The sequence below is a fragment of the Denticeps clupeoides genome, chromosome 6, assembly GCF_900700375.1.
Source record: "Denticeps clupeoides chromosome 6, fDenClu1.1, whole genome shotgun sequence".
In the NCBI taxonomy this organism is placed as follows: domain Eukaryota; kingdom Metazoa; phylum Chordata; class Actinopteri; order Clupeiformes; family Denticipitidae; genus Denticeps; species Denticeps clupeoides.
This window is the reverse complement of record NC_041712.1, coordinates 11,734,294-11,750,104: the sequence shown is the minus strand read 5'-3', so window position 1 is coordinate 11,750,104 and position 15,811 is coordinate 11,734,294. Positions and strand designations below refer to the sequence as shown.

Below are 15,811 nucleotides of genomic sequence, written 5' to 3'. Positions count from 1 at the left end.
TCGGCTTGGATTCGGGTTTTTTTTTTTTTTTTGTGCTGAATCAACTCTACACGTCACTAGCATTGCTGAGCTTTTGAGAAACGCAACCCTACTCGTGACGTTAACGAACAATTAAAATGATGTGAATAAAAAGAGTGAATAAAAAGGTTGTATTCGTGATACTGATCACTTCATCGATGGTAACTTGAAAGCACGTTGTAAGTCGCTCTGCATAAGGGCGTCTGCCAAATGCCTTAAATGTAAATGTAAATGTAAATGTAAATGATGGCATCATTTTTTCACTTCTGTTCTGGGGACGACAGCAGGCTGAAAGCTGCTCGGTTCCCTAAACCCGCCTTGTCCAAATGTCATCTTAGTAGATGATAAGGCGGGTTTGCTGGAAGAACATGCAAAGGCGTAACTATTAGATGATGCAACAAATGTTTAATCGGACATCATATTATTGTTAAGAATTTGCTTTTGTAACACCGGCATATAGAGTTGGTTCTCTGTCACAATGGTCTTTTCTAAACTTAGAAGCTTGCCTGATCTGTCCTGTTTACAGTTCATTTGAAAAAGCCCCCATTTCTCATTTCTGTTACTGTGTGTGTGTGTGTGTGTCCTTGTGTCCTCCTACCTTGTGGAACCTGTTAAACGAGACCTGCACTGGAAAAGGAGGATAAGAGAGAAGGAGAGCAAAGAAGAGGAGGATCGGAGAGGAGAGCATGTTCTGTGACAGCAGTGGCCAATTCAACTCGAGACGGCAGCCTGGAGTCTTGAGATTCTAGCAGCTTCATCTTCTCACAGCAGGGAGTCCTCATCCTAACATCTCATGGACACTTATGAGGTATGAGCACTCCGGTCAGATCTCATCGCTGACTGATGCTTAGGTTTAAAGATCACTCCAACAGCGTCTGTCAAACCATTATTAATTACATCGCCATAATAATACTTTTGGATTTGAATTCATCCACATTCTTGTTAAGATCATGCTGCTAAATCATAAGTCTTTTTTTCCCCTCAGCTCTGGTTAAGACTCCACACACACACACACACACACACACACACACACCCTTGTTGAACCTGTGTTGAGGTGTACCAGGCTTTTGTTTGAGACAATGGTTTTAACCACATTTTACCTGGTAATTACCGCAGCCTTTCACCATTCAGGATACTCAGTGGAGAGGAAAGAAAAGCTCACTTGAAAAAAAAAATGACTCAGAGAGAATTGAATTTGCACAATAACGGGTTTACTTTTCTAAACTCCAGTTATTTAAAGTTAAATTAGAATTGTGGTTTGTTGTGTGAGAGAGAGTATAAATGTAGTTGAGGTCTTTGTCATCTTGTGGAAAGATTTTGTTTGCCGTTTAAACAAGCCACCACCAAACAGTCATTCTCAGAACGTTATAGTGGGTAACAAACTCGCCTATGAACCAGAAGACCCAGGTTCAAATCCCACTTACTACCATTGTGTCCCTGAGCAAGACACTTAACCCTAAATTGCTCCAGGGAGACTGTCCCTGTAATACTGATTGTAAGTCGCTCTGGATAAGGGCGTCTGATAAATGCTGTAAATGTAAATGTAAACCTGTCTTGGACATTTGAACCATTTTTGACTTTATTTATCATGTATCATGTACGTCCATTTACAGGTTTCTCCATCACGTGTCAGTACATCTTCGTGTGAATCTCTCACACCTCTTTTACAAATGATTCACTTTAACATTGACTTTAAATTCTGATTTATATCTTAAATATATTTCTTAAACATAATTTTGTGTCATGGCTGTTTGGTGGCTTCTTTGAATGTGTATAAGAAGGTGTGTGAATGATCAAGCGTTAGTCACGCGAAGGGCCAAGCTGCTGAACTATGGGAAGTTTCTATGTAAACACTGGCAGTCAGCACTTTCATGTAGGGGTAATTCTAGCTGTTTACAGACCAGACCAGCCAGTTCTGATGTTCTCATGTAAAGCACAATATTTATTTCAGTTGGAAGTTGGTGTATATGTCATGATGGTGTGAATATTTATTGTATGCGTTGTCTTGAATTAAAGAAATTTGGTTTTGATGACATGGATAGTTGTTCCGAAGTTTAGGGTTATTTAGATTTTTTTTTTCACTTAAACAAGGAAACAAGGAACAAGGAAATGTTTTAAACTTTTGAACAGTATACTTTGAAAATGCAAAAATCCTGTTTTATCATTTCCTCTCTATTTTGAATAGACATTGATTTTAATATCAAATGATCTTCTACTTGTTTGTCTTAGTCCTAATGGAACCAAAGAAATAGCATCAATTTTGCCAAAGAAAATTGTAATCCAAAATTTAATAGGTTTGTCAAATGCTTTAGTCAACTTGGGTCTGCATAACTATAAGATCATTTTATGTTCCTTACCAGTTCTTATGGACTTCTAGTGACTGAAATATCATTTTTATCTAAAGGGGCCTTGTTTTAACAATCATGTGCACATTGTGTAACGTCTTTTCTCTCATGACCTTACAGAATGACCTGCCCCCTCCTTACTACTCAGTGGCAGAACCATACCAGCCTCCCCCTCCTTACATCCCTAAACAGGAAGAGGGCAGGACATGGCAACCTCCTCAGCACCAGCCTCCCTACACCCCCCAGAATCCAGTTGTAGTCACTCACATAGGTACCTTATCTTTCACAAATACTTCAATGCATACTGTCTGTCAAACGATTTGCTGTGTGTGTACTCTTGAATTCGGTCTGTTCTTATTCCCTCCTGCTCTCTTAGTCCCCCATCCATTCACAGATTTTATACCTTCAGAATAGCCTAACTAACATTTCATTTAGGAATGACCATTGAGGAACACCAATGTCTATTCTTTTTTTACATTTTTTTTTAGCTCCACCAATAAGCAGCCCACCTCACAGGAATCGGGCTTGTTGCTATTGCAGCTCAGGAGGGACCCTGTTCTTTATGGTATTGCTAGGCATCGCTGTGTGGCTGGGAAGTGAGTTTTAAGATTAAATAAAAAAAGCTCATGTTTATATGAAAGTGGCCCAAATTAAGTATCGTTGTTCATATGTATATAAAACATTTATTTGTTTTCATTGTTTTCACACCACACAGTACATTATGGCAGAAACTTGGATACAAAACCAACAGAAACAAATCCATTGACTGTAATCTCCCCCTCCACTGCTTCTTGTAATGGCCAGAGCGAAGCCTCCCGCAATGGTGACGAATCACACTGTGGTAAGTCAAACGTCTGCAGCTCAAATGATCTCTTCTCAGACATGGATGGACAATGTATCGGAAAACATTTTGAATATAATTGTAATGATGCAATAATGTCCTGCTGTACACAGTGCGCTTTGGACCAGCTGACCAGCTCCAGGTCATGACCTCCAAAGCAGGTCGCTTCCTCCCTCTGTGTTCTGAGGGGTGGGCCACACACCTGGCTGACCTTACCTGTGCCCAACTCGGATTCAGAAAGTACAGTCCTGTGCACTAATACAAATTGTAAAAAAGCATACAAACTATTACATCCATCTAATTAATATAAAAATACAATTTGTGTGTGTGTGTGTGTGTGTGTGTGTGTATCTAGGAGCTATAATTTCAGCACTGTGAACACTTCAGAAGTCTCTTTTCTTTCTGTAACAAACAAGACATCAAACATCATTCAAGGCAAAGTTGAGTTCAGGTAAGGACTTTTACTTTATTGGTTACCTATGTCAGCATCAACACTGACACTGCTGTATACACTTGGGCTAAAGATATGGGGGCAGTGGTGCCCTAGCAGTACGGAAGCATAGTCATAACCGCTGTGTTGCGGGTTCAAATCCCGAACTGCCATGGTGCCACTGAGGTCCTCTTGATCAAGGTACCGTCCCCACACACTGCTCCCCGGGTGCCTTTCATGGCTGTCCACTGCTCACAAAGGGTAATGGGTTAAATGTGGAGGACACATTTCCTTGCGTGCACCATGTTTTGTGCTGTGTTTCACAAATACAAAAACAATCACTAGTCTTGGACTGTGCACATTTAAGTGTGTATTGTATAGTTCTGACTAGTCTGCCAGTGACAATTCAATGATATTAAACCAGTGCGACAAGATCTGTCATTAGTAAACAAGTTTGCTTGAATCTGCCTAACTTTGATGTATTCAGTTAACCTTAATATCCTTAAATGTTTTTTTTTCCTTTGATGGGTGCAGCACGTCCTGCCCAAGCCAACAGACTGTATCTTTACAGTGCAGTGGTGAGTACAGTGCCAAATAAAGACTAATTAGGGGACAAATGTGAGCTGTTCCAATATTGTTGGATTTAATACTCTAAACCACAGACTGTGGGAAATCACAGACTACTACCAAGATCATTGGAGGTACGGCAGCTAAGCTGGGTCAGTGGCCGTGGCAGGTCAGTCTGCGCTACCTTGGCTCCCACACCTGCGGTGGGTCTCTGGTTTCCCAGGATTTCGTGATCACAGCAGCCCACTGCTTCCCCAGGTATGAGTCAGCTGCCATGAACCAGGCATTGCAATGCAGTTGCTGCTGTATGCTGAAAAAAAAATATTGCTTCATAAAAAATGTTTTATAGCTGTTGTTATTAAATATATCAGGCAATCCTGTTTGCTTAATTATTAATGGGTCTTTCCTTTCTCAAGTGATGGCTACCAGTTGCCCGCTAACTGGCGCATTTACATGGGGATGGTCTCTCAGCTGAAATTACCACCTGCTTACACTGTAAAACAGATCATAACTCATGAAAATTACAACCCTGAAACACATGAAAATGACATCGCCCTGCTGAAACTCAACTCCCCAGTACAATACTCTGGTCAGTTTACATTTACATCCAAGTAAATGTCTTGCTCAGGGACAAAATAGGTATTTTGAACCTAAGACTTCTTCTATGGGGTCTTCTGTTTTATTGTGGCGTGTGTTACCCACTTGGCTATAACCCCCCTACTTCCATCCAATAATGGCCTAATAATACATAACTAATTGAGCTCTTATCCAAGGTACAAGTCTGTGGATTTGTTAGCTGATCGCAGAATTTGTTGATTACAGAATTTGTTGATTACTAGACAAAACTTTAAAGTTTGTGAGAGCAGTCTTTTCTAAACTGTCTGATTTTTTTATCAAAATAATTGAAGAGAATTCAATAAAACCAAAGTATTAAACTTGAAAATTTTTGAATATTACATTTCTGTGAATTTACAGATACCATAAAGCCTGTATGTCTACCAGCCTTTGACCAGATGTTGTCACCAGGAGCAAACTGCTCAACCACTGGCTTTGGCACAACAACGGAGGGAGCAGGTGTGTGTGTGTGTGTGTGTGTGTGTGTGTGTGTGTGTGTGTGTAGTCTTGGTGCATTTCTGACTTTTAAAATCTGTATAACTCTTGTGTGTTGACGAGGGGGATTATAATAGGAATTAGAGAGGCTGATGTGTCTTCTGTGTTTGTGTGTTGATGTCTCGTAGCCACCACTTCCCTTCAGCTCATGCAGGTGTTTGTGGAAATCATCTCCTCTAAGCAGTGTAACAGTCCAGGTGTGTACAATGGTCAAATCACCGAGACCATGCTGTGTGCTGGAGACCTGCTAAATGGACAGAAAGACTCGTGTCAGGTGAGTCTTTTAGATCAGCTTTGTTTTGCCACATCAGTCACGATCGCTGATGCTAATTAATCAATTCTGGGGAAAAAAGTTATAACACCCAAAGAAGTTTGAATGATGTCGACAATACCGATATCCAGAGATTTGAAATTTCCAGTGATGTCAGGATTAGGGTTGGGCCAAATGGCAAAAAAAAAACAATCACGGTTTACTTTCCCATATGGAATGACCAATTTTTCCCAGACTTAAACATACACAGACTGAAATGTATCTTACACTACAGCTTCATTTGCTCCACATCACTTTGGCCATAACCAATAGGGTGATCAGATGTAGCACTGCATGCGTTGCTTCCTTATTGCTTCTCTATTTAAAAGTAATTTAAATTCACACACACGATCAAGAAAAACGACCAAAGATCATCACCAAAATCGAACTGAATTTTATCGTTTTTATCAATATCGTATGATCGGCCAGACCTAATCAGGATACAAAGGTTTGGCAGACCTACAGGAGGTAGACCACAATACAGGATTTCTCAGTGAGCTAAGTAAACTTTAAATACAAGTCATGATTGCCCATTCATTTAGGTTAGGAGCATTTCTACGGGATAGTCTGACAAATCCTGCTTTATAGAGCTACCCCATGCGAGTTAAGGTGTCCAAATTTGGAAAAGATTCTCTGATCTAGCTATGCACACATAATTCAAAAGTTTAAAGTTGTGGTATATACTCCAGAGGTACAGTAATTTTATTTCTTTTACCCAGTCTGAGTGTACACAAAGGGCACTATTTTCAAACTGACACTTTGCACAGGGTCATGTGCTAAGTTTGGGCCTTTTGTGCCAGTGTAAATTAAGGCTTTGTAAGGTTTTATTAAAACAGGAAAAAAAAAAACACTTGGTAGTTACGGTTATCTCGAAGAATATGAACTAACTATCATTTTTGTTGCCATGCAAATATTTATTTATTTATTTATTTTCAGATAATTTGTTTAATTGGGAGGAGCCTGACCGCTCTCACACTACTTCTTCATGCTGGATGATCTAAATTTGCCTATCAATACATCACATGCACAACCATCATTAAAGATGTATTTCTTATTTCAGACTTAACATATATTCAGTGAACAATTTATAAGCAACACCTCTGCTGATCACTGCTAGTTGGTATCCATCTGCAGTCCTGCATTAACCAATTAACCAATGGCCAGGCTCATAACAACAGGACTGTTCCTGTTGTTAAGAGCCTGGCCATTGGTTAATGGCTATAATATATATTTAACTTCCACTTTTTGACTGCAGGGGGACAGTGGGGGGCCTTTGGTGTGTCAAAAGGACAAAAAGTGGTATCTGACTGGAGTAACAAGTTGGGGGGTGGGCTGTGGCCGGAAGTACTTGCCTGGAGTCTACACTAACGTCAACCAACTCTTACCCTGGATATACAGCAAGATGCAGGTAAGGGAAAAAAAAACTCATTTAATTTCTTTCAAACCAGTATGTTTTACAAATGGACGGTCTTTATTAATATCAACCCCTCTCTCCTTTATATTACAGGAAGAAAGACCATGAGAAAAATATTTCATGCACTCTCTGGAAATGCACTTGTTCATACACTTTCCTTTAAATGATCTTTTAACAAAATAATGTATTTATTATTTAATCTCTACCTCTGGAGTGGCTTTACTGAAGAATTGGACTATTACACTATTTTACCAATGGTCACAGGTTATGTCATCATTTGGAGTGTCATTTCAACATAATTTATGTTGATGTGAGTATCAAGACTTGAGTAAAAGATCCATGAGTCATAGTCAGAAATTATGGGGCAAAGAATTTTTACTCCAAAACTCAATGGATTTTATGTATTGTATACTGGGATTGTACTTAATCTTTCTCCAAAATGGTACAGTAGAATGCATTATATTTAGCATGCGAGTACTCATGAGGTCATGAACACCGATCCAGCCATTGTTAGGCCATTATGGAGCAAAGCATTCATCCGGAATCTTAACTTGAGAAACTAATGCATATTTGTACATAAATGCTTTATTTTTTGTTTCGAGGACCCCCCCCCCCCCCCTCCCACTGCAAATACAAATAAATACAAAAACAAATACGATCTGTACCAGAGTGTGCATAATGAGTGAGGTAGTGTACTGGTGTGAAATTGTAGTATAATGTAATGTAGTATCATTATAGCAGGTACAGTATGAATGTTTGTATGTTTGTGTTTGAGTAAATGAGTGATTACCTGATTGTAAAAACTATATTCAGGGAGGTCCTGAACACATGATCAGAAATTAGTACTCCAGCAGTGGTTGGAGCAGAGGGCAGCGGTAGCCTAGCGGTTAAGGAAGTGGCCCTGTAATCAGAAAGTTGCCGGTTCGAATCCTGATCCGACAAGGTGCCACTGAGCAAAGCACCGTCCCCACACACTGCTCCCCGGGCGCCTGTCATGGCTGCCCACTGTTCACTAAGGGTGATGGTTAAAAGCAGAGGACAAATTTCATTGTGTCACCGTGTGCTGTGCTGCAGTGTTTCACAATGACAGTCACTTCACTTACACTTTTCAAAACTCCAAAGTTGAGAAAGCAATGCATTCTGTATATTGCACTTTGAGATTTTAAGTTTAAAATGCATTAAAACTGTTTTATTTTAAACAATGTTCAGTATTCGAGTGAAACGTGACAGTGCAGTACTAGTTCAGTACAATTACGGGTAAAGTTCGGCGTACACAAGCGGCACAAAATTAAATGTCGCCTGTCTTGACGACGGAGAAGCAAATGTCCGCAGTATATCCTATTTCATCTGTTTTCCGACGTTAAATGGTTATTTTCTCCCAGGTCCTCCGCACAGGAGGTTTTCATGCAAATTTAACGCCGTCTCCCCTGTCGAGCCTACGCTTAATAAAGCGAATTACTACAGAAAAAAAAAAGCTCGTTGCCCCCAGTGACCGCGCCCCGCCACTTTGAGAACCGCCCGGCCTGACGCCACGCAGGTCGGGCCGCGCGGCACGTGTGCGCCCTTCGCCGACAACATGGAAGCCGCGTCGGACGCGACGTGCGTGCGTGTGCTGAGCGCGGTGGTCGCGGGCCTGCTGCTGCTCGCCGCCCCGGGGCCGTCGCTCCAGCTCCAGCCCCGGCTCCAGCTCCAGCCCCGGCTCCAGCCCCAGCTCCAGCCCCAGCCCCAGCTCCAGCCCCAGCCCCAGCTCCAGCCCCAGCCCCAGCTCCAGCCCCAGCCCCAGCCCCAGCTCCAGCTCCAGCCCCAGCCCCAGCTCCAGCCCCAGCCCCAGCCCCAGCTCCAGCCCCGGCTGGCCAACGCGATCTCCAGCGAGCCGGCCAAGGCCCCCGGCGGCGGCGGCGGCGGCGCCCACGGCAACATCCTGACCCCGCTGCTGAAGGCGCTGTCGGAGAACGAGCGGTGGCCCCACCTGACCCCGCGGGCGAGGCCGGACTCCAGGTTCGTCCGCTACATGAAACGGCTGTACAAGGCGTCCGCGAAAGCGGAGAGGGGTCGGGAGGCGAAACACCTCTACAACACCGTGCGTCTCATCGCACCCCGAGACGGGTGTCTGCAACAAGGTAGGCCAGGCTGCTGCTGCACGACGTGGACGATAACTTGCCCACGTTTCACGTGGAACACCTCCTGTAGACACCATATACACCAGGCCGGCTCTCTCCGTGGCACAGATCTGCAACAAATGGTCGTCGAGTGGTCATGTTGATTTATATGAGTCGGTGTGTCTCTGCTGAGGAACTTCTCGGGAGCACCCAGATGAAGGCTAGAAGGTGCCATGCTGTGATCTGGCCTGTTTAATAAGAAGGGTGGTAGTAGCCTAGTGGGTAACACACTCGCCTATGAACCAGAAGACCCAAGTTCAAATCCCACTTACTACCATTGTGTCCCTGAGCAAGACACTTAACCCTGAGTTGTTCCAGGGGGGGACTGTCCCTGTAACTACTGATTGTTAGTCGCTCTGGATAAGGGCGTCTGATAAATGCTGTAAATTGTAAATCTAAGAACTCGCTGCGTTAAATCTCATACATTGTAATCTGGGTTTTGTTATATTGACCTCATGTCGCGTTACATGCCGCATATGGAAAAAAACATAAGAAAATGCAACAACTCTATTAAGCAGTGGAGACAGATTTCCAGAAAATGAATGTAATGAGCAAATAAACATGCAACACTTATCATTTAGAACAAAGGAGGCTTTAAAGAGTTCTCCTTTTTTATATGAATTTATTACACAGATGTTTCAGAGGGCCACCCACAATGACACGACAGGTCTGATCTGGCCCATGGGCTGTGACTTGGGGACACATTATTATTTAAATTTTTTTGTACTGCATTTATCAGACGCCCTTTATCCAGAGTGACTTACAATCAGTAGTTACAGGGACAGTCCCCCCGGAGCTATTTTTTTAAGTGTCTTGATCAGGGACACAATGGTAGTAAGTGGGATTTGAACCTGAGTCTTCTGGTTCATAGGCGAGTGTGTTACCCACTAGGCTACTACCACCACATTACATATCAGAAGTGGTGATATTTAATGTATTTTAAACATGCAAGGTTTTTTGAATCCGATTATAAAGCCAAAAAGCACCCTCCTTCCTCAGAGCTCTTCCCCCAGCACTGCTCGACTAGTCCCACCATCTCTCAAGATTCAAGGTAGACATGCGTCCATGCTCTATTTTGGACATTCAGGGTATGGAATGAATTCCCTCTGGATGTCAGAACATCTTGAAACCACTACTGCAGTATACATCGAAGACTTGACTCTTTGGTACAATGTTGTTCCATTGAAAGTACTTGTATTAGAACTGTCCACTTTTATACTAGTTTTTATACTAAGGCGGGTATTCGCTGATGAACCCCATTTAAGCCACTGGATAGTGGGGTCTGTCATGTGCACTAATGTGAAGGCTTCAATATAACTTACTATTATTTTGTTCGGCAGAATTGTTTGTGCAGGATCTCTCCTACAGCCTGGATCAAGTAAGGTCTCAGGAGGAGCTGCTGAAGTCTGTGCTGCTCTACCCCTTCGACCCGGACCAAACCACGTCCTTAACCCCGGTCTGTTTCCTGGACGTCAAAGAGCACGAGAGCAGCGGACAGCAGCTCCCTTCCACAGCCCACTACTCTGTGACGTTCTCACTGCACCCCGAGAAGAGGAGGCGCCACAGGTGGGTGGAAGTCGACGTGACCCGTTTCCTCCACCCCCTGATTAAGACTCATAGAAAGGATCTACACCTTCTGATCAACCTGACCTGCGTCGAAGGTGGGGAGCTCCGGGTGGGCCACCGAGGGGTCACCCTCAGCTCTCCGTCCCTCCTGCTCTTCCTCAACGACACCAGCGATCTGGCTCACCAGAGGGGGTCCACCTCATCCTTCTCAAGAAATTTGTTTGGGGCGGAGAAGGCCTTTGAAGACCAAGAAGAATTCAGTCCGGACAGGAGGCTCTCGCGAGGGAAACGCAACCCTTCCAGTAGCAAAACGCCAAAGCCAACCCCGAGTTCCAGCCCCTTGGACCTCATGCTGAAGTCTGGGATTCCCACCGATGACTGTGAGCTGTATGATTTCCGAGTGAGTTTCAGTCAGCTGAAGCTGGACCACTGGATCATAGCGCCCCACAAATACAACGCCAGGTACTGCAAAGGCACGTGCCCAAGAGTAATGGGGTACATCTACGGATCTCCGGTTCACACCATGGTGCAGAACATCATTTACGAGAAACTGGATTCCTCGGTCCCTCGGCCTTCATGTGTGCCTTCAGAATACAATCCGCTCAGCGTCCTGACCATTGAGAACGATGGCTCCATCGCCTATAAGGAGTATGAGGAAATGATTGCTACAAAGTGCACTTGCCGCTGAGTCAGTTGTGTTTTTCCATTTAAAGATGTTCAAATGTGCAAATACTGGCATACGTGAACACTTGTCATTTGTGTCCTTCGTCACCTAATCAGCAGTAATCTGAGAATTTGCTCAACCCAACGTTTGGGTTGAGGCATTTTATCTTGCTGGGGAAAACGTTTTTTCTTTTGTGAATGATATATGATGCTGTGTTTCATATTTGTGGGAAAAATGAATGTTTCTTTTGATTAATTTATTTTTTTTACGAATGACATTTTTAAGTTATGTTTGTTCATATCCTTTGGGTGGTACATTCTCATCATTCTGTTGGTGCAATCTTGGCAATTTTAAGGACTGATCTGGACGTATATTGTTAAATGTGCAGTCTGATATCAAAGCATCACGGGCCGTTTTTGCACCTGAGGTTCTCTCATGGACGGCCTTTCAATTCTTATTGTCCAGAAAGTTGTCCTCTGGACCTCTTATTATGTGAAATATCTAATGATTGTCTGTGTCCAAGAAATGACTGATTGCTGATTAATTTTCATTGATTCCTGTAACTTAATGACTTGTCTGTATGCTTATGTAAATTATTTTCATACGTAATATAGCTCACTATGTTTTTGTTTTGGTTCGTTTTTTTTTTTTTTTTCTCAGATACTTGTATGGAAAAGTAAAATAAAAAAAGCAAGCACAATTCAACTTGTATGTATATTTTTTTAAATGTAAAGTTTATGCATCTTTTCATATCCTTAAGTGTTTCTCTTTTTGCATCACTGTGCAAGCTCACCCCTCTGCATAGCAGTAAAATGATGACTATGATGAAGGAAGACCCTTATGTCGGTAAAAACAGGGAATTACTATTTTTTAAAAAAAAAAAAAAAAGAGGATGAAATGTGGCCAGAAAATGAAATCAAAATATGTTTCTTTCCTCTGTTTATTTTGATATGTTATCTTGAATCAAAGTTTTTAGACAAATGCTGCGACTGTGTTGCGCAGAAACCTTCAGGTCGTCCTGAATACTGTTCCTGTTTTTGTAAAAATTATAGTAAACTAGGGCTAAATATATGCCTTAATTAAAACCAAATTAAGTGACCTGGTATCAAACTGTGCTCATTCTAATAATAAATAAAATAAACACGTCTTTGAAAATAATGCAGAAGATCCCTGGTGACCTCTGGATGTCCTGCAGACCTGAACCTATTGCAGAACGTGAAGTTCAGTAGTTATATTAGTAATTGTTATTTAGATTGTAACCTCAAGTTCGAGTGCAGCAGAAATGCTTCACTTTGAGACTGGAGGCTAGATCTTTGTGAAGCTGTAGTGTCTAAAGAGAAAATGTGTTCAGTGCTCAGCTAAAGAAAAGGTAAATGCCCAGTTGTTCTGAGAGGAGAAACATAGTTATGAACATTGCTTAATGTTCCATCTGATTGGGAAAGTGATATGGCTGTGGCAGATGTTGACAGCGCGGTCAATGCAAGCAGGCGAGCTGGACTGTTTGTAGCCATAGGCTTATCTGAAGGTTGATGATTGGCTGATTATCCAGGAGAACTCAGAGACTGGCAGATTGGCTGCAGGATAGTAGAGAACTGTCAAGCTTTAACCAGCCTAACCCCTCTCAGTGATGCTTTGAAGTGCTCCGTTCAATCATCGCTTTTTGTGTAACAGTCTATTTATATTATTTTGTGTCAATACATTATAATTTTGTACGAATTATTCCAAGATATCTCCCTCACGTTATTTTCATTGACTTTGCCCTTCCTGTTTCAACAAAACATGTACAACCTCTTCATACGAGTTTGATTAAAGCTTAACCAGTCACACGAAAAAAATTAACCTTGGCTGTCCATTGCTGAATGTGCCCTCCGGCAAAAAGCCGTGACGCCACAATAATGTTTCATGTCACGCACATATGCAGAATACATGATGATAAAAATGAAAAAACGATTGCGGTTATGTCTGTTGTACTGACTTCTCTACTCCGGTTTAGGCTGCTATGGTGCAGGCCGGAAACCCTGGTTTCTTCCTATTGCACCATGTATGAGGGCTCCATAGGCCAATTTAACTAAATGATTCCCCCTCTGCCATGTAGGACAGTTGTCTGGGGTCTGTCTCTGCTTGATTTGCTCTCCGGCCTTCTCCACTCTCCGTTCTCCATTCGTTTGCTTTGTCCTGTGTACTGGGTATTCTTCAGATGACCTTGTCTCATCAGCCAAATGACCAGCCACGCTACGTTACGTACTCGATTGGCTATGCGTTACTTCAAGTTCTTCAAGCGCGCCAAGAGAGGAGGGCTGCAAGTCTGTCCGGTTGTTTTATTGGCAGGAGTGCTGCCAGCCCCTCTGGGCTTGTGTAGCCTAACCGCTGCATTTCAGAGCCAGTCCCAGAGAAGCACTGGAGACTCGAGCCGGAAGGTCACTTCAGCGAGTTCCACAATGAGTTCAGGTAAATCAGCTTAATGCTTTTCTCTTAATATTTCGATAGTTTCACTACTCATAATGCAGACCAAGGGGTGGAATCATAAAGTGAACCATTGAATCAGCGCCGTTGCTATGTTTACACTTACTGCTCTACTGGTCAATTGAAAAAAAAATCTTGTTTTGATCCAGAATAGTCCATCTCTGTTATTATTATTTTTTATGAACAAGTTTATTTTAGTGTTTATTGTTTAAAATGACATGTTTTTTTCCCTTAGAGATTGCAAAAGCTCACCCTTCAGATGAGGACTTTTATTATGGTTGGTTGTCTTATGTAGAGTTAAATTTTTGTTTAGCTTGATGACAATTATATGCTTTCATTTTCTTATTAACATTAGAGCATGTGCATGTTTATTTCTTCTTGTTTATATAACTTGTTTTTCCTTCGCAGATTATGAGCTGATAAAAAGAGGAGGACTGATCTTTGCAGCAGTTCTGGTTTGTCTTGCAATAGCCTTAATTTGCAGTAAGTACATCTACATTCAGACAATCTTTTTTCTTCATAGAAACAGCAAAGCCCCCGACATGCTCTGGGGCTTGTGCATGGGTATTGAGTTAAACAGGCTGTAAATTGAGTCCCAAGATTGGCTAAACGTTAACCACCTTAATATTCCTTCAAAACGGCACTGGTGACCTTGGACAAGGCGACTGTTCGTTCCATACAAGCAACTATGAACTTTCTGTGTGAATATGATGGACCAGTAGAGTGAAAGCTGTTCATCTGTGCTGCAAGCAGTATTGTTAGCATAACAAGACATTTAAACCAGTTGACACTGTATAGGAAGCTGCTGTCCTATCCAACATTGTTTTTTTCTGTTTATTTGCTTATTGGCAGTCATTAATATGTTAATATGTTAGGGGTCAGAGCTCACCCTTCAGTTCTTTTTGCAGATGTTTATCTAGAGAGATCAACAGTCTCTCTGAATTCAAATTCAATTATTTTTACTTTCACTTTTGAGGACACAAGCCCTAGAAAGGCAAAGGCCCTATTGTATCCATAAGGATTATTATTAGGGCCAGAGCACAGAAGGTGCAAAGTCAATGTTATTAATCCCACACATCACAATTCACAAAGCTCATACTGAGACAGGTTTCTCATGGCCACACATTACCTATTCTGGGGGAAATTTAAAAAAAATCATAAATTACACTAAACATTGAGTAGTTGAGATGAAACTTAACAGAAATATTCAGTAGCACACAATAATCATATTAATATATGAATTTTGACACCTTGGTATAGCGCCACCAACTGGCATGAGAAAATGCACTTTGCACTTTCTACTGTCTTGCTCGAACACGGTTCATCAGATTAAACATGAAATTTGCTCAGTATGTTGTGAACACTTGAAGTGTTCATAAGGAATTGTTGATATGTTGAACAGTTTCTTGCCCATGACATTTCAAATGCCGGGTACAAGCTGTGATTTTGGAATTTAACCTGCGTACCCCATGATCATACCCCCATACAAGCAAGGTTTGTCAATGCAATCTGAACAAATCTTCAATCCACATCCATTAGCTAAAATGCATTAAAAAATGATTTTTTACATTGTTTTCTCACGTCCCAAACTTTCATGCTCAGCTCATGAGCACAACATCCAATTCACACCTAAATTGCTGAGCATCAAGAAAACAAGAGTAACATGTCACATATCAAAGATCTTATCTCTATGTACTATGGTGTTGTTGTGTGGTGGTGTTAAATTCACCCCTTACTAAGACAGACTGCGCTTCCTCTGAGTGAGGCGGACTGCAGGGGGGTCAGTTCGTCTCTGTTTGTGTGAAGCTTGTAAAAAAAAAAAAAAAAAACTCCTCCATGCTGAAAGGGGCGGGGCCTAGCTTGCTCTATGAGCGTGCCGGAGAGAGAGAGTGTGTGGTGGTGGTGGGGGGGGGGGGTTCTTTCA

The 15,811-nt window shown here is 42.1% G+C and overlaps 2 protein-coding genes across 2 annotated transcripts; both read left to right on the top strand.

The window, feature by feature from the left end:
* The first annotated feature begins 549 nt into the window (after positions 1–549).
* Positions 550–7,293, top strand: tmprss13b (transmembrane serine protease 13b). Its single transcript, XM_028983457.1, has 13 exons — positions 550–826; positions 2,484–2,634; positions 2,852–2,959; positions 3,079–3,204; positions 3,318–3,444; positions 3,560–3,655; positions 4,169–4,212; positions 4,297–4,459; positions 4,618–4,790; positions 5,177–5,275; positions 5,440–5,585; positions 6,877–7,029; positions 7,129–7,293. The coding sequence occupies exons 1-13, from the start codon at positions 812–814 to the stop codon at positions 7,141–7,143; spliced, it is 1,416 nt and encodes a 471-aa protein (XP_028839290.1). The 5' UTR covers positions 550–811; the 3' UTR covers positions 7,144–7,293.
* A 1,318-nt stretch (positions 7,294–8,611) lies between these two features.
* On the top strand, positions 8,612–11,448 carry LOC114792158 (growth/differentiation factor 9). Its single transcript, XM_028983060.1, has 2 exons — positions 8,612–9,155; positions 10,535–11,448. The coding sequence occupies exons 1-2, from the start codon at positions 8,612–8,614 to the stop codon at positions 11,446–11,448; spliced, it is 1,458 nt and encodes a 485-aa protein (XP_028838893.1).
* Positions 11,449–15,811: the final 4,363 nt, after the last annotated feature.